General features: G+C 43.5%; 1 protein-coding gene across 3 annotated transcripts in view; it reads right to left on the reverse strand.

The window, feature by feature from the left end:
* The window catches only part of FGFR2 (fibroblast growth factor receptor 2), an 81,293-nt gene that overhangs the window by 51,662 nt on the left and 5,758 nt on the right, over window positions 1–23,873 (reverse strand). For 2 of the 3 annotated variants that reach the window (XM_051800380.1, XM_051800382.1), the window contains exons 3-5: window positions 11,222–11,488; window positions 10,462–10,536; window positions 3,260–3,429 (exon numbers count right to left, since the gene is read on the reverse strand). In XM_051800380.1, coding sequence (XP_051656340.1) covers window positions 3,260–3,429; window positions 10,462–10,536; window positions 11,222–11,488 — 512 coding nt within the window. The remainder of the gene's footprint in view (window positions 1–3,259; window positions 3,430–10,461; window positions 10,537–11,221; window positions 11,489–23,873) is intronic. The other variant, XM_051800383.1, reaches the window with a different exon arrangement.

Below are 23,873 nucleotides of genomic sequence, written 5' to 3' on the forward strand. Positions count from 1 at the left end.
TTCAATAATTTCAAAAGAAAAGGATTAGAAACCACAATACAACTCTCCCTAAAATCAGCACTGTTCAGACATATAGTGGTACTGCTCAGGGAAAGAGAACAACTGCAGAACATCCCTGCAAAAGCCATGGGCTTGTGCAGTTGCTCCTGTAGTCAGAATTTTCCTTACTCTGTATTTACTTGGTTGAATTTAAATGTGTGTAAGACGACTGCAGTGTTATCAAAATGCATAGGTGAAAACACACACCTGTTAAAGCTTAAACAGTAACAGCTGATAGAAGTACATTTGCTTTCTGGGTGGTGTACAGGAAAGTAAAGGCTCCTCTGATCTCTCAGAGAGGATTTAGATTATTACCTTCAAGAAAGTATAAAATGCCTTTAAAGGCACACGCAAGAGCCATCATCGCTTCAGAGACAGGTATAAAAAAAAGACTAAAAGGGATTTAGACATTCAATAACTGATCATATTCTCCTCACTGTAAGAAATTTGGGCCTATCTTGAAATATCATAAAAGGATCGATTTTGAAATTCACCACCCAGAATTAGTCACGGTGGAGGAATTTCACTCTGGAAGCTATCTTGGCCAGCACATACACCCTCCTGCTACCCTGCCTGAGTGCAAATTGACTCAAGACATTCCTAGTCAGAGGGACAAAGCGCTACAGGCCACTATCTGATTCCGATAAAGACAATACAAGAAGAGATTTCTCAGCTCAAGGCGGCAGGAAAGAGGTGGTTGGAGGATTAGTGGAAAGCTTCACGTTTTCTTTCCCTTTGCTTTGTCCCTTCGGCCTTCAAGGGGATGATTGTCTCTTCCAAAATGAGACATCAGATATGGCCAGGTTTGGTTCCAGCTTGTTGTAGTCACCCAAAAAGTATTGTATCTCCACAGGAATGCTTTACAGAGAGCAACGCCCAGGCTCAAGACAAACTCGCGTGCAGGAACTATCATGGGTTGCTGTGATACCTCCCTGAACACAGACCAACACAGACAGACTCAGTCCTTCCTGGGGATTCCTTCCTGAAAGGTTTGTTGGTATAGTGGTGTCAAGAAAACACAATTCTCTCTTTATTCTGGTGTAATTTTGAATAAGCCCACAGTGACTTCGTTATGTCCCTCTAGTAAGTTAAGGACACGGGTTCCAGGAGCTCTGGGGGCCTCACTCTTCAACACCCATTCACTGGAAACAAGCTTCCATCTTAAAAGGTGACTATTCAAAATGACAGAATATAGAATATGTAGAGATTTGGTAGAGTTGACAATGATAAGTAAATCCTACCAGATAATTTAATGTATTTCTGAGCAACAGGAAAGCCTAAAACCCTCAGCGGTGTCACCTCTTTTTTTTAGTTTAGACTAAAGAGATGTAAGAAGTTAAAATATATAATTAGAGGTACAGACTTCACTAACCCAGCTGGCTTTAGACACAGGCATCCATGGTTTTTTCCCAGAGTACACACATACCTAGGAAATTGTACACATTTAATACATACGAAAAAAAATTTAACTTGTGCCACTTAATGGGCACAAATCTAAATGATCTCTCCCTAACAGGACAGCAGTGCCAGCATGGAGCCCCACAGGGGCTGATTTACTCTGCCAAAGGTCACCCTCCAAAGCAGAGACCAGGTACCTCCATCCTGCCTCTCCAGACACACATTTTCCTTCATGGATTTCAAGAGTGATATCTGCATTTCCCCTTCATAAGATGCAAAGTGTTAATAATGTCCTAGTTAGTACCAGAGCAGTTACTGTTATTTTCCAAGACAGGATTAGTTTGGTTGGGTTTTTTTATTTAATTGGCTTTTTTTTTTGTTGTTTTTTAAAAAAGCACCGAGAAAGGCAAAAAATCACTGAACTGGAGCCAATTCGTTAACACTCCACAGCGTTATGAAAGGCAGAAGGTGTTGCCAGGTGTACACTCATAACCAACAGTAATTTATGGTGTAAGCAAACATAGATGGAAAAGTCTACTTAGATAATTAGCGTTCATGCGGGGAGATTTTCTGGGCTCCGCTCTCCACTAACACAAATGTTGGAAAAACTGACACTTTCTGCAGTAAATCCAGAGAGAGAAGAAAGGAGACTGAGGTTTGTCCTCCTCTGCACTGGAAAACAGAGGGGTTTTTTTGCACCAAGCAGCATCTGAATCAACAGCACGCAAAGCAATACAACCCTTGGCTCAATCAAGCAGCACCCCAAAAATACTGCAATCGTGGGGGTAAGGCAGTAGGGGACAGGGGAGCTCAGGACTCAGTCTTGAGCTCGCCACATTGCCTGACAAAAGTTAACTCCTGTCTTAATGACCATTACAAATTGCTCTGAGCAGCTCAGCAGGAGTTCTAGGCTGTGCCTTACAACCGTGACACGAGGTGACTGCCTTGGAAACTTCTCATCTTTGGAGAGAAGTTGCTGAGGTGTCGGGGACGTGAGCAAGCCGCTGACAGAAGATCTGCAGAAGAGGTTCAAGTAACTCAGAAATGCAGGGCAGGGTGGCGAGTGCTTGGACAGCAATTTGCCATCAAAGTCACGCATTCCCATTCCTTGTGAGGAGCGGGATAAGATGACCCAACCCTGACTTCTGACCTGACCCAGGCAGATACCAGGAGGTTAAAGGTCCGTGCACTAACACACAGAGCAAGTTGGCCTCCCTAAAACTCTCCCTTAATCAGTAACCACCAATTTAGAATAAGACATCTAATCTGAAGCTGTTTAAAATTCAAACAGACCCTTCCAAGTAATTGCTGCTACTTTCCCTCAAACTCTTCTTCCCACTTCAGTTTCACAGATCATAAACCCTATAGAAAATAATAACTTTTGACTTCCAACCCTTCCTTTATTAAGCTGCCTACATTCACCAGAGTGAATGGCCAACAATGCAGCTGAAAATGAACAGAGCAAGAGAGTCTTAACCTGCTCTGTAAAGTCAGTCTTTAGTTTTCCAAATAACTCTCTATAAATAATCCTTAGCTGCACTGCTATGCTACAAGCTTGAATTTCAGGAAAAAAAAAAAAATACAGAATTGGTGCTCAGTAACCGCCAAAGAAACCACCCACCCTTCCCCAGAGGAAAACAACTACTGTTTTTTGCTTCCACGTTTGATCCCAGGCCATTAAAAGGTTTTCTGTCGACTTCAGCAAGTTCTTAAGTTTGGATTTTTTTTGGTTGTTTTGTTTGGGTTGGGTTTTTTTGTTGTTTGTTTTTTTTACAGCTTTGGTCAAGAACAGAAATTACAAACTCCCACCATGAGACCTTACCTTATACCCGCCAATACGATGCTCTTGCTTAAACTCTTTCCCGTTTTTCAGCCACCGCATGGTCGGTGTTGGGTTTCCCATCGCCGGACAACGAAACTTGACGGTGTTGGCTGCTGGCACAGCGTGTAGCCTCTTCTCCATTTTGTCTGTATGTGTCCAGTAAGGTGCCCCTGTTTCAAAGAGACACATCCAGAAATGTCAGTACTTGGAAACCGAGGCCCCCCCTCCAGCCGCTTCCACAGGCAAAGAGCTTCACGCACAGTTTAGCAAGAGTTCCCAACAAGAAATCATGTTACAAGTGTCAACCAGAGTTTTGTAAAGGGCTCAGTCTGCTGCTATGAGTATTTAATTCATGACAAAATTCCAATAATTAGCCACAGATAACCTTTGTTTTGTGTACGTCAAGTAAGATGGAGGGACCAAGTTTTCATTGGACACTTCTGACCTCAAGTTGAGTTACTGTGAGTGCTCAGCAAACTCTGAATTCTTGGACATCAGAAGGGAAGCCAGATAGAGCAGGACAGAAGACCTGTTGGAAGCATCATCCTTCATCTTTCCCCTTCTTTTAGAAGGAGGATAAGATACCTACCTGTTGGACAGCACATCAAAACTTACAGTGTGCGATGCCAAGGTGAAATGTGCTGTTACTGTCACTGAAACCACTGAAATATATTTACAACTGGAATATATTTCTGAAATCTTAACCAAAGAGGAAGAAAAAACAAGTAAATGTGGATCAGCAAAACTCAGAAAAAGCATTTATCATTTTGGAGGGATTTCCCACTCTAATGAGCCTGTCAAAGCACAAACACTCAGTGACGTCCACAAACATGGCATGAAATGAGTGTGTCTCTCTCAGTCCAGCAAATTGATCATTTTTCCCAAACCCTGACATGGCTCTCCTGGCTCTCACTCCCTCCTTGCCACGCTCTGGCCCAGCCTGTGCCACCATGAACAGCATGAGAAGCACATGGAAAACCCCTCCCTCATCCAGGTTCTTAACTGTTTGTTATGTAGCAGTAGAGGAAACACAGCAGAACAGAACATACAACAGCCCATCCTGTTTTTACCCCCACCAAGAAGTAAATTTGGACCGAGACAAAGGTTATCCCATGCTCTGGATCCATGAACCACTTCAGCTACATTTCACAATGTCTTCGTGCCATCGCTTCAGTCATCTCACCATAGCAGTTTAAAAAGTTAAATATTCAAGATCTGTTTAATAGTAGGAAACATTAATTTCTTTTACAATGGAGTTTTCCTGAAGCAAATCAGATTAGTGTGGAATTTTTAGGACTAGAGTGGTCCAGAAAAATAACTCCAATTCTCTCAGCCTTGTTTCATTTCCTTCATTAGCAGCCCAACACTCCACTATAAATAAACTCTTCCGTTCCTCAAATATTTATAGCAGTTCTTACAATCAGTGCAAACTCACAAATCCTGCTACCCCCCTCTCTAAATAAAAATACAGCTGGACAGAAAATACAGGAATAAATCCTTTAACAACATCTCTCTCAGTATAAAGAAAACATTCTAAAAGTAAGTCTTATAATGATGCTAGAAACGATAAGTGTTTGGGTTTTTTTTTTTGCCTGAAGTGGCAATTAGTGTTAAAATTAATGAAGTAGAAAAGCAAAGCAAATTTGTGCATGTAATCAAAATAGAAAATCAGGTAACTATTGAAAATTTAACTGCAACACTAAGAAATTGTTACACAGACTAAAGTGAATTAGGGATGCAAGGAAAATCACTGTTAACATTATTTGCTAAAAGCAGGATCACATTAAAACAACAGAAGACTTTAAACAAAGCCAACCAGAGGAATTAACTACTACACAAAGGCCAAATTACATTAGAACAGGCAAAGGCAGAATTACATGCTGGTACTGATGGATTAAGAGGCCGTTTTCTGTGGACTGCTAAACATCTTCCACCGGGCAGTGCAAGGCAACCACTTGCTCCCACAACTCCCACAAAGGCAAAGCAAACTGGGGCAGGTCCAAGACAGTCAGCCATCCACACAAGTTATATCAGCATCTCAGACAGGGCAGAGGGCTCAGTTCAGACTCCAGATGGGTGATGCCAACCCAGCAACTCCGCAGCCAGCACGGTCACCTCCCATCACATCCATCACATGCACCTTCTCACAGGGACAGGGCATAAAGAGCTTGGATGCAGCTGCTGGCAAGCACAGCCTCCGAGCCACAGGCTCCAAAACTGGCCCATGGCAGTGCTGGATGGACCAAGCTCTGGGGAAGCTCCCACCGGGGCGCAGACTGGGACCAGAGCACCAGTCAGTCAGGATACAGCCACCTGCAGCCCCCCAACAAGGCTGCTCCATGCAGCCAGGTTTCTACCACATTATAGTGCAACTCATCCTCTGTTTTTCTTATAAATAACTATCCTTTCCATCAACCCTCATCCTTTAAAAATCTGCCCCTGGAAAAGCTCCAGTAAGACTCGCACTCGACAAATGCACAGAGAGGAAAATCTATGGAAGAGGTGGGTACAGAAAAGAAGCCAGGAAGATGCAGGTATGAATGAAGCAGCTTGGTTTTGTACCACAGAGAGAGGGGGGAAAGCAAACAGATCAGACTAGGAGAAACGATTCTGCTTGGAAAGCTTCCCCTTGCACAGTCCTCAGCATAACCTGCAATGCTCCTGAATTACAGGTCAGCTTGGAGAAGAGCATGCAGACATCACATGTGGAAAGCACCATCTGAAAATGCTTTAAGACATCTTAGGTTTTTCATTAGCAAACAGCAACACAGACTGGGCAGCTCCTCAGTAGGTTTAAGGGAAAAGAGGAAAAGGCAGCAACACCCACAAACAATCACAATCACTCTCAATTTGTGCTTTCATGCAGTTGATCTGATTAACACACAGCATTTCTCTTTATAGATTAACTCATCACAACCTAAAAGTACCTTTTTATTGCTTCTCTTTTTCCTTGAGCGGAAAACCACCCAGATTCACTAAAACCAATAACAAACATAGTTAATGAGTGGAAACCACCAAGTGCTGACTCCTCTCACAGACCATGTCTATCACATCCCATCTTTGCCACCAGGACAGGTGGAAGGAGGGTAACACCGCTGCTAAAAGTTCACAGTAACAACAGGGCAGACTCCAGCATGGAGAAGTAAGGAGCAGCAGGGGAACGGGTGGGAATTCCTGATTGCTTTTAGAGTTCTCATTAGCGAAGAAAATATCCTGCTGACCCACACTGCACTCCACTGCAAAGACATTACATCTAATCAGCCAAATCTCCTGCATGTGAAATTGAAATTAGGAAGCCCAGGGGACCACTTCACTTCAGGACTCTTCAATTTTTATTTGGACTTATCTAACACAAAGAAATACAAAAGTAGTCAACTCCAAGCTTGCCTGACAAGCACCTCAAGCAGGCAATAGTGTGCCTGAAGTGACCACATCAAACCCTCCAAGGTTTTAAGTACTATTGTATTTGACCTTTAATTAAAAAACACTTCTAGGCAACATCCAATTTTTGCTGCTCCCCTGAGTGGATTTCCACTCTACAGGATTTGATGAATTTGAACCTTGTTTCATCCTTTCTGAAACTCTTCAAGGCATGAAAGGAACAGCATGTGGATTACATTTAGATACTTTTTGTTCTTGGTGCCAATTTACCATTGCTTGGCCCAGAAGAAATTGTTTAAAGGGCGATAAGAAAAAAAATGTCATAAAGCTTCCAGTCGCCTGACTAGAATTGAAGGCAGAACAGCAACATCTTCAGGGCTACCCAGGGGTCTACAGAATAAATTAGTTGATGGATTTCATTGCAACCATCACAACAGCTGCTGCTTTGCCAGCATCAAGTCAGGATTACAGAAACCCCTTAAATTAGGGTTACCTCTTAAAATCATGATGAGGACGAGGCAACAAGCACTAAGCATGGCTCTTCCACTGCTGCCAGAATGAACTGATGGTGATCAGCCCTTAGCTTTGTAAAAGCCAGCTCCAGGTCAGTGTCCTTGGAGATGACCCTCCAGAACCAAGCTAAGGCACCTCTTTAGGGTAACAAAGGGGAAAACTTGAGATGCCAACAAAGGCATTTTGTGGAAAGAGGGGACTCTTTTGCAGTGGAACCAATCCTGCACCTTCCCCACCAGCACTAATCCCTTCAACAAAAGCTGGAAGTAATAAAAAGCTATTCAGGATGCAGTCTGGAACAAATCTACCACAGCGTTTTTTTCAGACAGTTAAAATATCTGTCAAGCTAAAAGGACACCAAACACAGAGTGAAATCTGCTGTGCATGCCTTTTACTTAAAAATACACACAGGGCAAATGGTCAAATGCACATGTGTACACACGAGTGCCCTCCTCTCCAGAGGGTGAGCTGCTCCTCACAGCTACCAAGTCACAGCCTCCACTGACTCCAGGAACAGTTGCATTTTCTGGGTAGCCTTGAAAAATTGACTCTAGATTTCCTCAACAGCCTCTCTGCCTGCATTTGAAAACCTTGGCCTCTGGAATTTATATTTGTAACAGAGGCAAAGAAAACAAAACAGCTTAAAAGAATACTTAGCAGCATAAATAAAACAGCTCTAAAAGCTTTGTTTTAAATATGCAGGAATGAGAATGCCAAGGTTCAGCTTCCTGTGGAAGGCACTACAGCCATTTCCTGCTTCATCTCATCATAATTAACGTGCCAGGACAGCTGGACTTTATCAGAATTGTTTCATCAAAAAGCAACAACCTTTGAAGACTATGGTCTTTTGTTTCCATCAGTAAAGGCATAACCAGGCCAATTTCCATTGCTTATCCTTAATGATCACAGCTGTAATTTGTATGTAAATTATCAGTTAAATCGTTTGAGATCTGCAAAGCTCAAATCATGATTCAGGAAACACTTAAAGACTTCTCTGAAAGAGCAGCAACCAGGGACCCTTGTGAGGTCCTGGACTTCCCCAGGCTTTACCTCCCATAGGTATGAGGAGGAGGTAAAGGGGCATTTGGCCATTGGATACATTGCCTGCCCCACAGAAGGCTCAGAGAAGACTTGGGACTACCCCACAGCTCCTCATCCACTGTTCAACCTGCCCTGTAACACAGGATCTTAACTGAGATGTGGCCTTTCCGATGGGATATAAAATGTGTAAGAGAAACAGAAGGCTTAGAAGACACACGAGCTCCAGTGCTTTACAAAAGCACCACACCAAGTCCCACCCCTCACTTTCATACAGCTCCAATCTTGCCAAATCACAGCCCTCTTTCATCAACCTTGTATTAATCCAGAGTTGCCATGATGCAACTTTTCATTGAAAACAGACTTGGAGGGATGCGGTGCCACGATTGTTCTCCCGGTTCCAGCTCAGAGCCCGGCAGGAAGGCTGTGCTGCTCCCTGCATCCTTGTATGAAGCCCCAGCAGACTGTGGGCACCTTGTAAAGAGCAATCCAACGAGGACTTGTTTGTGCAAGGCTCTGCTAAGGAGCAATCCATCTTGCTGCAGCTCCCTCCCTTCCGCTCTGCAAGTCTGCACTTTCCCCGCCATCCGAGATGTTTGAACGCTCACGCTCGAGAGGCATCTTTCACTTGGAGCAGGGAAAGTGTGACTGACCCCTGCTGCAGCACAGCCCCCCCACCCTGGCAGACGGAGACTGTCACCGGCCTTTCACCAGCTCCTGAATCAAGATTGATTAACAGCAGCTTAAAATGATAGCTCGTCCTACAGGAACGTCGCTAGCGTCAGTTCTCCCTCGCACGTGGAAGGGCAAGAATCATTATGGCACCATTACAGAGCACAGTTGCCTTGAGATCACATCCTTTACTTCTTTCCCCTCGTTATACCTACTTCCAGAAGCCATTTGTGCTCACAATGAATCACCCAAGCCGTCACACAGATCAGAAGCACAACTGTCACTGAAAATAATGCAAGCCGCTTTCTGACCTACGTCAACAATGCTTTAAGAAACAGCAGACATTGGAAATGTTTCCTAAAAGGAATTTCTCCCCATTATTCCATTTCAGGATTGGTGGGATTTACCTAGACAACTTCTTCTAAAAGCAGTGTCCTTTTCCAAACTCTCCAATTATCTCTGCCACCTCATTCCTTTGTCAGAGCAGCCTCCAGCTGCCCAATATCAGCCCCTTCCAGCAGCACCTGTGAATCAGCCCGGGGTTAATCACACCAACAGATGGCAGGGGCCAAAAAGGCAGCTAAGAACTTATATCATTTTAAAGAGCATCTAATGTTTCACAGCTTCAGACCAGCAGCAGTGGTTCACAAAAGGAACTAACCAGGGGAGCCGCAGTCGGGCTCTTACTTTATCACCTGAAGGTACAGCACAGCTGCCAATTACTGATCAGGCCGAGGAGCAAATACACGACCTGGCTACTGCAGGCACCTGCTGACATCTCCCATGAAGGATTTCTGTGTTTTGGGTGTTACTGACTTTACAGAGCACCAGCACCAGCAACCCACCAGCCACCGAGGGGATTCTGCGACAGCGCAGAGCGGCACAAGGAACCAATACGAATTTTACATTCTCTTTTCTTTCTTCTTAGAGGCTGCTCTATTTAGAGCCTATTAATAGCTTTCTGAATTCTCCAAAGGGGCTGACGTTTAACATTCAGATAGGTTTAAGATTCTTTTAGCCCATTTTCATCATGCATAGGTAACATAAAACGTGGGTTTAGCGCTGAATTGCTTTCTTTGCAACAAACCTTGAGGTCCTTCGCAAACAAAAGAACCTCACTGTCTCCAAATTCATTCTCCCCAGAGAGATCTCTGCCAAGATTAAGGATTGAGGGATTTGCTTCATTACAACTTATTATTTTTAAAGTTTCCATACTACCTTTTAACAAAATGAGCTGGATCTTTGTTTCTCCTGTTAAATTTCAGCTTGGGTACAGGGCAAGTTAGTTCATCTGTGAGAGTCTAAACCAGACAAAGACCAATCTCCAATTCAGGAGGAAAGGAAACTGCAGAAATGCCAGGAAGGAAGGAGAAAAGAAAGTACAGACCAGAAAAGCACGTTCAAAAGAATATTAGTTTATTTCTTTGTTTCAAGTTACGAACTACACGAAGCAGAAAATGGAGAAGGACAAAGATACCACTATTTGACAGCACATGCAGTTAACAATCAAGAAGCTCTGAAGACAGGAGTGCAAGAGATGGGACATTATTTTCCACGTGGATCTTGCTAGTGACTTCTGGCAGTTCGCTGTTACTTACTCATCTGGTTGCTGTCATTCACAAAGTCCTCCGACCCATCATTGTCGTCTTCATCATCCCCAGAGGAAAGAGCATCTGCACATTAAAAATAACCAAGTCTTTAAACCAGCCTAGGTTTTTTTTACAGACAAAAAAACCAATAAGCTACATCTTAGATTGTATATCAAGGAGAACAGATCTCATGTTAGTTGTGCAGAAGCTAGAGAGAAAAAAGAAAATCCAGCCACAAAACGTGCTATTTGGTATAAAACTGTAACAAAACTAGCTAATAATCCTGAAATGCTGCTAAGTTTCCCAAGGGAGCTTGCTAACTCCAAAAATTTCTTTCCACTTGCAACTTTAACTTTTGTTAAAGACATTCAGTTGAACAGAACTGAGCATCTCCAGAACAATTTGTCTCTGAACTTAAAGGATGTAGGACATCCCTTCTCCTCTTCTGATGCAAAAGCTTATATTCATTCTACTGTCTTTATCATCAGCACAGCAACTCTGTCTAATTGAATCCTGTCACAGTGGCATAAAACAGAGAGCTCTTCAGCAGCTGTTAATCACTACAGAGCCCACGAAGCAAAAGGAGTATATACAAATTGAGTCCATTTCAGGGTCAGGACAAGGAGAAAAATCCCAGTAACGGCTACAGAACTCAGCTTAACTCACTGTGCCCAAGTGCACTGTTTCATGTCAGATCAAAATGTGTTTTTATATCACATTTTACAGCTTCTACATGCAAAAAAAACACACCTATGTTTAACTCACTCACCTGTAACATTTACAATGAAGTACAGAGTATCACTGTCTAGGGTCCTAACAGCAGTGCAAGCATAGAGGCCCGAATCTCTGGCTGTAGCATCCTTAATTTGTAAGTACTCCCCAATAATCACTGTCCTATTGTCGGGCCCCAAAGGGACCCCATCCTTAGTCCAACTGATCATGACGGCGTCTCTCAATTGACAGCGCAACTCAAGCGGTTCTCCTGGAAGTGCTGAGTAAACATCTGGCTGAGAGATTTGGTATTTGGTTGGCGGCTCTGCGAAGGTGGAAGGAAAGGAGGAAAAAAGAAGAAAAAGAGAAGGGAAAGGAGAGAATTTCCAACAAAAGTCAGTGAAGGCCTTTCTCATCCACGGAAATCAAGTTATGTTAAATAAAAAAAAAGTTTCATCCAGATTAGCCCAGCAATCTGTCTTGTTAAACTGAGCCATGTGCAGGAGTGGGAGAGGCTTTATTTTTCAAGAAGTTAACCACAAACAAAGTTCATTCAGTTTTGATTTCTATCTTGCATGTGCCTTGTCCCCAGTGCCACACAAAGGCATGACCCTCCTCATCAGACACAGCAAACTGACCCTGGGAAGGTGAGCACTGCTGAATGGGGGGCTTCAGAGAACTTGGAGGAGCAGGAGGAGTTCAGAAGGCAAATTCGGTTTTACGTCTTAGCGTTTGGGTCCACAATTCAAATGAATAATTATCTCCCCCCATCTGATTTTATTTTAAGTTGCTTTTTTATTTTTAAGCCTGAGAAGTGCTCTTTTGAAAGGAGAGGATGGCCAAAAACCCCCTCACTAACTAAGCTAATAAACATAAGTTCCTATACGCAGCATATATGATGTCTTCCATTTTTTTCCCTGCACCCACCCCGAAGTCTCTATGTTTGCCTTCTACACTGCCAACTCTTTTCTCTACCACAGTAACTTTTTCCTTTCATCTTTTTATTTTTGCTTCATTACTTATTTCACAACCTCTCCCAAGTGGAATACAGCAGAAACTCAGGAGCGCAAGCGAAGCTTTCAAAGTATACGCAGCAGTTCAAAACGAAATGGCTCATCCATCAGCTCCCTTTTGTAACCAAACAACGAGAAGAATGTCAAACCACAGCCTTTTTCCAAAAAAACATCCTTGGAAAACTACATCTGCCTATAGTTACTAGAACTTCATCACCCCCCCTCCTTCCAAGGCTGGCTCTCAGCATGGGGAAAGGAACTGCAGCCCCGGGCACTCCAGACAGTCTCCGCAGTGCAGTGGGAAGGCTCGGCACACCTAGGATGAACTCAGGCTGTCCCAGATATAGGCACTGCTCCTGCCACTGGATTCTCCCTACAAACACACTGTCCCTCTCCCATGAGCCTCTCGGCCTCGCCAAGGGTGGCAGGAATGGTAAATAAAGGAAAGAAGCACACGGGCATCTTCTGTTTGCTGACGGGGAGGGTCACACCGCACAGACAGCTGCTCCCCGCGCACATCCCTCCCTGCACAGCCACCAGCTGTGCACCACTGTGTGCACACAGCAATAAAACACACCTCTGTCTGCTTGGGAGTCTGGGGGAGTATTAAAAGAGGTGAGTCTTTGATGTCCACCCTTCCTTCTAAGGATACCGAAACCCTGAAACCCGTGTTCCCTGTCCTTGGGGCACAGCGCTGGCATTTCTTGTGTCACGCCTCCAACAGAGAAGTCAGAAACAAGCACCACATCTGAGCAAGCCTGTGCATGGGAGCCTGGAAACGCTGAAGTTCTGTCAGCAGTTGAGTTTTGTGTAGGAAGTTGGACTCTTTGATCCTCATGGGTCCCTTCCAAGCCAAACCATTCTATGATTCCGTGAGCACCAGAAGTGACCACCACAATTGGACACTCCTGCATTTAAATAATCGGGTTATGCTGATGGACTTGAAAACAGCATGACCAATTTCTCTTCCCCACTCATCCTGGAATCATGTAATTTCAGGGATGTGCCCTCTCAGACCTTATTCTGCCTTTTTTCTTAGGGCAAACACATTTTTTCAAACAACAGACGGGTCACCTGCATCACACAAAGATGGCACATAAAACCATTCAACCACAGTTATGTAGACTGTAAAGATTCTTGGATTTAGAGCTTAGAACAAGGTCTCTAAACTTTCTAGCGTGCAGACTTACATCTCAAAGTTTAGGACGAGCTCCAGCACAGATTTATACCCCTTATAAACTAATTCAGTCTTGCTGATACAGTCACGAATCCACAGATCTGCAATGCAGGTGTTTCACTGATTGCTACATTATGCTGTTAGAAATCTAATTTCCAGAAGGAGTATGAGCTCCTTTCTACATATATTTTGTAACAGTAATGAGTATATTTGAGTCTGCTTGAGATTTCTTTTAATTAGATTTCACTGTCAAATAAAAAAAAAAAGGTACCTGAAGCCAGTTACCTAATTTACTTTGAAGTTAATAAGACTCCTTTGTAAAGCTCTACCTGCAAAGAAAATTTCTTGTACAGAGTTTACACTGTGCCAACAGTGCACTGGAGTCTAAAACTGTCTTTGTTTAAACTTTTTAAAAGCCACCTTGGCTGACAATAACTCAACTCTAAGTGCATTAGAGGCTTTTGCTGAATAGTGCCAGCCAACTCACAGGATGGTCCCATAGGCTGCAGTGTGCTCTTGGGCAGATCAGTTGTTTACACACAATTAAAAGGAAAATAATTTTCTAACCTCAAATCCGTGATTTCAACTCTTTTTAAACTATTAACCCCAAGTTTACACTGAGCCTTTCAACAAAAATCCAAATCCAAACTCAAGAACAGTAATCTATTTCAAAATTACAAGAAAAAAAAATTCTTTTTGCAAAGAAAATAGTATACTAAAGAAATCAAGTTCCAAATAGGTATTAGCATTTGATAAATATTATCTTTCTCTATTTCTTTACCTCTAGAGTATCAGGGAAGATGCAGCAAAGTGTTGTCATGAAATAATGAAGTCATGTTTGGAAATTGTGAGTTATTTCAGGTAAGCCTTTGTGTTGCCAAACTAGAATGTAGCAGCACTTAGACTGTCACTTTTTATAATGTTTGCCTATAAACTTTTTCCAGTGTGGGTTTGAAATGGTGCCCAAAAGCAAACAAAGAACAGGTGGGATTCTGAGGCACGAGTCCACCCAACAGCTTCACAGAGAAAATCAACCCCTTCAAACTATTAAAAAATTCCCAGCAGCACACAAACAACCTGCTCTGCAAAAGTTAACTCTCCCCAGGACTGCATAAGGATTTTTACAGTGCTCTGAAATTTAGGCACAGATTTTGAACTCATGTCCATGCTGTACCATCAAATCAACGGCTCCCCTGAGGCTGACAACAGGATTCTTTCCCTGTTTCCACACCTGGAGACATAAGGCTGTGAGTTTGCTCAGCCATCACTTGTACACATCCTCCAGTGTTTTCAGCAGCATCCTGAACTTTCCCTTAGTGAAAATAGCTTGGGGGGAGAAGGAAGAGATTGCCCTGCAGAGCCTGCAGCACCAGGCAAGGCTTGATGATCTGCTATCACATCCATGCCCCTCCAGCCCTCTTTGGAGCTCTGCCTTGGAATGGGATCCTCAGCCATGGCCAGAAGCCTGTGAACCAGCCCTTTGCTTGCTTTGTTAATTAGATATAAGGAGGAAGGTTTTTTCACAATGAGGGTGGTAAAACACTGGCACGGGTTGCCCAGAGAGGTTGCCCACAATGCCCCATCCCTGGAAACATCCAAGGCCAGGCTGGACAGGGCTCTGAGCAACCCCATCTAGCTGAAGATGTCCCTGTTCAGTGCAGAGAGGTTGGATCAGATGGCCTCTAAAGGTCCCTTCCAACCCAAACCATTCCACAATTCTAAGGCAGTACAGGATTCCTTTCCAAGTAAGTTCTCCTGTAAACCCTGTAATAATGCCATTAGCTCCTCCTGCAAAGGTGCACCACCTGATGTGAATTATACCTTTCTATCACCCCTTAAAAAAAAACAAAAAAAGCAACAACTGCATGTGCAAAATTTCTGGGGGTGTTCTGAAACGCTGAGGGACACAGGAGGGCACGTTGCTTCTGCCATTGTCTGCTCTCAGCTACATCCTTATTTGTAATAGTGGTGCACACGACGTATTTAAACTTTATAGGTGGAGCTGTTGAACAACACTGCCACTGAAAACCAGGCTGCTGCTAAATAAACAGCTGTGAACTTTTTCTCTGCCTGCTCATGCAGCCTCACAGCATGGTTTATGCCATCCAGGCATCAAATGAAGTAAAGACTGTTTGTACAAAAGCCATGACCACAATAGAGGATGGGGACACTCTGACTGCTCTACCTCAGATTATTGTGATACACGATTGTATTCCAAATCATGTTTCTGTTCAGGACTCGGTCACTGAGAGATTTATACTTCCTTAGGTTTCAAATTATTGTTATTATTTTTCTCCGTTTAATAAAATGTTAACAAAGAGCTGCTTATCTTAAGTCTCAAGTCATTTAGTTACTTAGTTACAGAGCCAAATAATTAAACGATCAGCTAATAGCTAACCCCAGCAAAGATTCTCACACAGCTCTGCAGAACACAAAAGCCTCAGACCCCATCAAGCCACTTTCGCTTCAAAAGGCTTTAGTAAATAACTAAACACTCACCACAGTGTGCCCAGAAGGGTCAACAGACCTGACCTGTCAAGAATCCAAGAGGTTCTTTGCAAAACTGAATGTCCCCACAGGGAATGCCAGCCTGCCAACCACCACCACTGCTCCTGCTTCTCCTACCCCCTGCTCACGGCTCTCCTCTCATTGAGGAAAAGTCCAGCAAGACCACACTGGATGAACAACATGGAATGGGGATTTCAAACGGGTCCCAAGTCAGACCCAAGGCTTTATGCTCTCTCCAGGAGGCAGCCCAGGTATCACCAGCCAGGTCTGCAACCTTCCCTCTGCAACCACCCCTCCCACCTCCCAGGTAAAAGCTGGTGGGATTCCTCCTTCATTTACGTTGGCAGGCCAACAATAAGAGTAGCTCCATGTCCCCTTCTGACAATGGAGGATAAACTCAGACTGCAAAAGGCACGGCCACCAGTTAAAAAATGCAAAGAGTCAATCCTGGCCATGGTGACTATCTTCCATTAGCCAACAGCAAACCAAAGCCACAAAGGCTAAGCACGTCTCCTCACACAAAGGGGGACAAAGCAGTGTTTGCAATTCCTCCATCTGCTGCTCCAAAGTCACTGGATTCCTGCTGTCCTATTTGTGCTGTGTTTCCGTCATTAGCTGCCAGCTCTGCCCAGCTCTGCCTCCGCCAGGCACTGTCAGGAAGTCTCTGTTCTGATAAAATACTTTCCAAATTGCTACAGTTCCTCCTATAACATTAAACAACTAAATGATTTTTTTTTTTTTTAAAAATCCCTTGTCCCTGAACAAGACCACGAAGAGCAGGAATTATTTCCCCCCCTCCCATGTACAGAAACATTAATTGTTCAAATCTGATGAAAAACATTTAGGCTTTGCAGAAAAACTTCAAACACAAAGCATCAAAGAGCTATCCATGATAGCTCCAAACATCAACATGTGGCAGATTCTAAGTCCTCACCTGTTCCTTTAACACAAGCTCCTGGGCTTCTCTTTGTGAAAGCAGCAACTTCCACAAAACAAAGTGCCAGATTCTCCAAAATATATTTTTCCTGGCATTGTCTTTAATCTTGTTATCCTTATAGAATAAGGAGCTAGTCACGTGATGGGTAAAGAGATGAAACCAGACAGGAAAAAACCTAACGAACGGGAATAATCCTCTTGCCTGGAAGTGAACATTTGCAAAACAAAGTTGCCACATCACACATGCCTGGTGCTCCAGCAAGTGTAGAGCTTCCAGCCACACTGACCTGCTAGAGCTTGGACCTCCAGCATCATGTCAACTCCTATTGAGTGCTACATATACCAAGCTCATTAAAAAAAAAGTGAATCTCCTCCAATTGCAATAACTTGCCAATGTCATCACGGGTAAGGGAAAATATTACACTGCACTATAACTTGTTTTCCTAAGCTTTGAAGACTTAGAAAAATAAAAAGTTCTGGTGAGCAGCAAAGCATTTTGCCACTTGCAGGATCCCCTGGCCAAGAAAAAAAAAAAAACCTCTGCATACGCACCCAAAAATGATCCCCACGTGGTTACATCCATCTGCCTTGTGTCATGCTCCTTGGCAGAGGAGTAACTACAGAACTGCTACTCCTTGAGGTGGCTACCCCGAAGCCCTGGCTACAGCCACATGGGCCCCACTGCACTCAGCAGAAGAGGGCAGTGGGAGCAAACCTCATAAGTGGGAGCAAACCTCATAACCCTGTAATGTTGGTTGACACAGGGTGAGGTACACGAACTGTTTCAGCCTGGCTTTGACGGTTGCCAAGCAGTTGGGTTGATGTGCCTCACTCCCCCCACCGTGGTTAAAGGAAGAGGACTCCTTCTCAGAGAGAGAAAGAAATTGTACTTGTCGAGGCTTCGTGCAGAGATTAAAAATTCCTCCAGCTTGTGGCCTGCTTGCTCCTACCTGCCTTTATAGATGGGATCGTTGAGTTATGGCTGCACAACCGCCCAACGTGCGTCAAAAATGCCAAGTATCACATGCTCGTGGGCTTGGCTGTGTGCTTTGTGCTTCTGGAAGCCAAGCCAGGGAAGACTCGGAGTATGCCAAGTTCAAAGTAAACAGCAGAGAGACCAGCGAGGCCACCTCCTGCTGCTGGGAACTGCCCGCGATTTCTTCCTGTTTGTCCCCGTTCTCCACCGTCTGCTCCTGACAGGACCAAGACTTCTTTACACAGCAGTCACCACAGGATTTATCTCTCCAGATATGGGACAGAGCAAGAAACAGGATGACTTCTGCACGAAGACTGTGTAACCATGGAGGGAAAGAACACCCCCAACCCTGAGAGGCCACACCAAACCCTCTAACGTTATTGTGCTGCCTTTTATCATTTCATCAGGACGATGAGGAACTACAGGCCATCTTCAGGATCTGAACGTCTGGTTCCAGGCACCAAACCTTGACTATTTCTGTTCAAGTCAAACTCCACCATCTGCCTAAAGTAATAGAGTCTCTGTATTAAGAGAACTGGGGAGTACAATAAAAACCTAACACACGTGTAACACAATCTCAAAAATAATTAACTACTCCTCAAACCCATTACAGAAGAGTCTTCTCATGTAATCTATTATACAATACAAAGGGGAAATATATCACCTTTTGCCAGAACCTCAAATGAAAAGCTGAAAAAAAAAAAAAATTAATCTTCTCTCTCGAAAAAGCAGAATTCAAAACCAGGACCACTTTCTCATCATTTCTTTCAGCAGCAGCAAAACTTCAAATCTCCTTGACTGTATTCTGCACATAACCAACCGGCAGAGTAATTTAACCAAGTCTCATTGTTCAACCCAGCCTTATAGTCTGCTTGGGAAAGGCTCCATAATAAAATATACAGCCTTGGGAAAATGTATGAGCATGTATATTTGGTCGCAAAGGGTTTTTCTTGGGTTATAATTTTCTTGCATCTATTCCAATCCGTAGCTTTTTTTGAGGTTCTTTATTTGCATTTCAAGAGCAACATAAAACCATAACAGAACATAGCATAAATCCAAACATAAAAACATAACCTTTTTCTTCCAGGTTTGCCAGAGGCCACACTCAAGACTATTACTGCTCAACGTGCAAAAGAAACAAATTACAACTGTGAGGTTAAAAATTGCACAATTCAGTGTTGCAGTGTTAGTTCTGGATGCAGAGAACTTCTCTTCGGATTCCCTACAAGCAAGTCAGCAGTTGTTTCTTTTGTACACGGTCCCATTTTTACTTGACTATACAAATCCCCTTAATTTTAGCAGCTCATCTGGAAGTCTCATCTTGCCTGTTCCCCTGAAATTCATCTTCCCCCACTTCCTAAAGCAGGATTTGAAAAAAAAAAAATCACTGGAAACAATATCCTCAAAACATCCCCTTAGCACTTTTGAAATTCTTATCCACAGTACACATAAACCATGGAATATTCTCCAAATACTTCGAAGCTTCAAGGCATACCAGGCTGTCTTTTAGCAATATTTAGGCAAAAGGCATCATAACTTGTTTAAGTCCAGCTCCACAGGGAGGATAGTCTCTAGTGGGGAAAAAAAGCAGCACAACAAGCCCCGAAGTGAAAAGCCAGGCTGGCTCTGTGCCCTTCCAGGTGGAACACAACCATTTACACAACGCTTAATTTTAACTTGCAGACACCCCCGTCACTCCTGACGGTAGCAGTGGCTCCTGGGCACTTTGCCATACTAATGGAAGATGGTTCAAACGCTTCTGAATTGTTAGGAGAAGGGCTATTACCGAGCAGTGCTTCACTGCAGATTTATTAGAGAGTCTCCACGTTAATCCTGCACGTCTGAAATACCTGTGCTACCCTGCTGAGTAAACAACATCAGAGAAATCTGGGTACTTCTCTGTAGTATCTAAACAGGATTATTTTTCCATGATCAAACAATGTCTAAGAGAACCAAGCTGAAGCACGACTCAAAATCTGAACTGGGGTTTTAAAATTATTTTTAAGAACTGCTGGGTGGCAATCAGAATTAGAAGTCATATTACTTTCCTTGAAACAAATTAAATATTGCAACACTGAGACACTGAGCAGGGCACTGTACAAACTTGCAAAGCCAGTCTCACGAAGGCAGGCTCTCCTTGCTGCCCAGCAGCAGGTCCTGCCAGCAGCTCACCCATCCATACAGCCCATCCTAAAGGAAGCACAGCATGAACCTCACAGAGCTTTTCTACCCAAAAACTTTTTATTACACCTGAAAACCAAGTTGTCGCGCAGTGCTCTGATCGAGTTCTGTCCATACAACCCTAATTTAACCTGCAGACTTGTCCTGGTCTGTGCAGTCCACCAAGGTACCCCCAGCCACAGCATCCCACTCCAACCCTGCTCAGAAACAGCCACAAGCCCCCTGGGAGAAAGCCTGAGGGAATAACTACTGTGCCACAAAACTTCTTTCCAAATAGAAACTCGTGAAAAGAGATTTTTCTCCTCCCCAGCCAGCTTCTCATCCTCGTTTCTCTCCCTTCCAGTCCCCCAGCACACTGCCCCTTCCAGTAAACCCTCACAAACACAAGCTGTTCCCTCGGAACAAAGGAATTTTCCCTTCTTCCCTGTTCTTGTGGCTTTGGTACTGTAAGGCACTTTGCTAGACACAGGGTAATGTCCCAAACTGATGAGCCAGTTCTTTGGCAGGGGAGGAAAAGCAATAATTACACACAACTTGCAACGGCGTGTGAGGAGGGGAATGAAAGTAGGTCAGATCTCAACTCCTCAGCTTCGCTGAGGTTCACCAAATGCTTTCACTTACAGCCACTTCAAAAATACAATTAAAACAATAACAGCACGGCAAGCACATGAAGTGGCACCATAGAATTCAGCTTTCTGTCCCTTCCCTCCATACAGATATTTGTGTGGTGACAAGCAGCAGAAAAACCTGAACCAGCAGAAAGTGAAGCCCATAAGACACATCCCTACACCAGGTGCTGACTACTCTAGTACTCAGAAGTCCAGAAAAAACAAACCCCTAAAAAAAAGGTTTTTTTGGAAACAAAACAAACCAAACCAACCAAGCAAAACAGCACAGGAAAACCAGGAGTGATAATTAAGAGATGGGAAAGGACAACCTGGAGACGTACTTAACTGCTTTATGAATTATAAGCTGGTTTTAAAAGTTAAAAAAAAAAAAAATCCACATTAAAAAATCCACTCCTCTTACTGAACATCTTGTTTTGCAACTACCCTTGTTGGGAAGCACAGTCCCCAAGGAGCAAATGCCAACACAGATCACAGATTTGCTGACGCTCCCGACTCCGATTGAAACCCGAAGGGCCAAACTTCCAGAACAGCTCAGCACTCCCAGCGCACGTTTCGTAATTACAACAGGAGCTGTTGGCTGCTGCTCTCCTGAAAATCTGGTCTTTATTTAAGATTCGACTCCTACAAAGTTGCTCCAACTTCTCTTTCAATCAGCTCACAAGTCAGTTTAGTCCCTGGTACTACAAGACGGCATCTCTGATTTGGGCAGCACGCTGTGCCAAAAACTCCCAGGAACCACTACAGGCACACATTGCAATGTGCTGAACCAGAACTCAAAGGTCTGAGTTTCAAATCAGTTCCCAAATTGCTGTGAGGATGATTTTACACTGGCAGGCCCCGTGCCAAACCAAGCATTGCCCCGTTTCCCACCACCACCAGTTAACACAAGCAGCCTGTCCTGACAACTCTGCAGAGGATGCTCCCACTTGTCCAGTTGGGATGGAAGAGCACAGCATGTCCCACTGCCACTGGGGAACCAAACCCTCAGTCACACTGGTGCAAAACTCTAGATCTCTCATCATTTCATGTTTTGGAGTCTTTTCAGCCTGAATTTTGCACTTCTTTAACTACGCTGAAATAAATTTTCTCTTCTAGTCAAACCAGGTGTGCTATTACAAGTAGACAAGATGTAACTTGCTTAAGTGGGTGATGGTTCTTCTAAAAACATGGATTTATACTGCTCAGGAGCGTTGCTTTGAACAAAGTCCCTGTTTCACTGTAAAGCTTCAACATTGAGGACGCTCAAAATGTTTAACACTTAAAAATCTGATGCTTCCAATAGAAAAATGGATAGTTAACTATTTTTCCTGCATTCCCATCTGATCCTAAACTAAATATGAATTCTAAGAAAATACTAATCTTTGAATGTTTTTGTTTAAAGCCAAGTGATCATTTCTACTGAAGCTGGGGAGTTGGATATAGACATATGCTCACTAAGAGCTGTGTTATGGTTATTATTAAAACATCACTATGGACTATTGTCCATCATCTCATGAGCACACAACCTTCCATAAGTGGAAATGTCAGCATTTTCATGGCAAATTCTGCTTTCAAAGGTTTGTAACTTGTCTGTAAAAAAATTTACTATGGCCTGAAACTTGTTGCAAGTTCTCTGCCAAGGAAGAACTATTTTAAAAATTAGGAAACTATGCATTCGTTGGAGTCAGCCGCTGGTTTGGGAGTTTATCTATAAAAGTAGTTTAAAAAAAAAAAAAAAGGATAAAAAATCCCCTCACAACTCAGCATCTTTGAAAATCTTCTGGCTCAAAAAAAAGAAATGAAAGAAAAATTACTAAAGGAATCAAATTCCTAAAAGTTAATAATTTTTGTACCCCTTCAAAAAGCTGTGACTGGCAGATAAACACAAAACATCAATTATTTCTGCTCCTTTGCAAAGTAGCAGCCACACCAACACACCAGCTCCCAGTGTCTCATCAACACCGACTGTAAATAACAACCCTACCCATGCCCAATTAGTTTGCAGCTCAAGACCATGCCCCTGCTAAAGCACTGCATATTTTAAACACAGAATGGACACATTAAGACTGATTTAATCCGGCTGCCTGTACTGTTCCCCAGAACCTCAGCTGGCAAATCCTGTACTGGGCCAAATAACTTACTGAACCGGATCCTTGAAAGGGCATCCAGCCCTCACCCGAAGCTGTGGGGATGTCACATTCCTCCCTAATGGGCTTTGATAATTGCCCTTCCTTAAAATGAAATTAAAAGTAAAATAAAGTAAAAAGATAAAACTGATTAGCTAAGTCAGAGTTGGCTTTAATTATTAATTTGACTTGCAGATATCAAAGCCGCCGTTCTTGTTAAAAAAAAAGAAAGCCAAAACACAACAGTAACAAGGAAACCCTGAGTGAACTATTTGCTTTATTTTTCCTACCAAATTGGAAGCAGCATCCTGGTGCTTCTACACTGCCTCTGTCCATGGAAGATGATGGCTGTGTAGGGTCACCTGTTAGCAGGGTGGCACTGGCTGGAGAGGATCCACGGGGGCACCCCAGGATGGAGAGCACCCTGCTGCTCGTGGGACAGGGGACATCCCATCACCACTCATCCCTCCTCCACATGCTGCAGCCCTGTCTGCTCCTAAAATCCCACACCCTCATCCAGGCAGCTCACAGAGGCTAAAAGGGATCTCCAAGTGGACTGTGCTGACCACTGCGGCCACAGGCGACGTTCGTCTTTTAAGCACTGCAAACATTTTACAAAAATTAAGGTATTTTGCTCATATTATCCAGCATTTTTACAAACAGGAAGCTACTGCGCTGAAAGTGTTTATATTTGTATGTTGTTCAAAGGCAGAAAATGCCTGTGAGTGAGTTAAAACCCAAACGACAAGTTGTTACTCGCTTTGGACCCCACCATAAACACTCTGTCACCCACCAAAGGAGGTCTCTCTCTCCTTCCCCACTGCTCCAAAACACAAATCTAAGGCCATTTTGAACCATCGTGGTTTTTCACAGGACACAGAAACAGCCTTGTGGAAAGCTTAAATTAATCTTCTGAAATATGACCTAAATTAAAAGAACCGAAACACAATGTCACTCCACCAAGTGGGTGCTCCAAGGACAGTGTCGAGGCACTGCACTTGGGGGGGAAGAGACCAAATTAGCTCCCCAGCAGAACGATAACACACAGCCTGGGCAAGGGAAGGTCAAGGGAGAGCTTGCTATTTATCAAATATATGTCTAAACTAATTATTCAGTTCACAAAGTAACCCTTCAACCCATGTGTGCGGTCAGAGCCCTTGTGAAATGCTGGCTATCATCAAAGGT

The sequence above is a fragment of the Manacus candei genome, unplaced genomic scaffold (genome assembly GCF_025592945.1).
Source record: "Manacus candei isolate 608988 ecotype Guabito, Panama unplaced genomic scaffold, ASM2559294v1 h1tg000050l, whole genome shotgun sequence".
Classification (NCBI taxonomy): Eukaryota; Metazoa; Chordata; class Aves; order Passeriformes; family Pipridae; genus Manacus; species Manacus candei.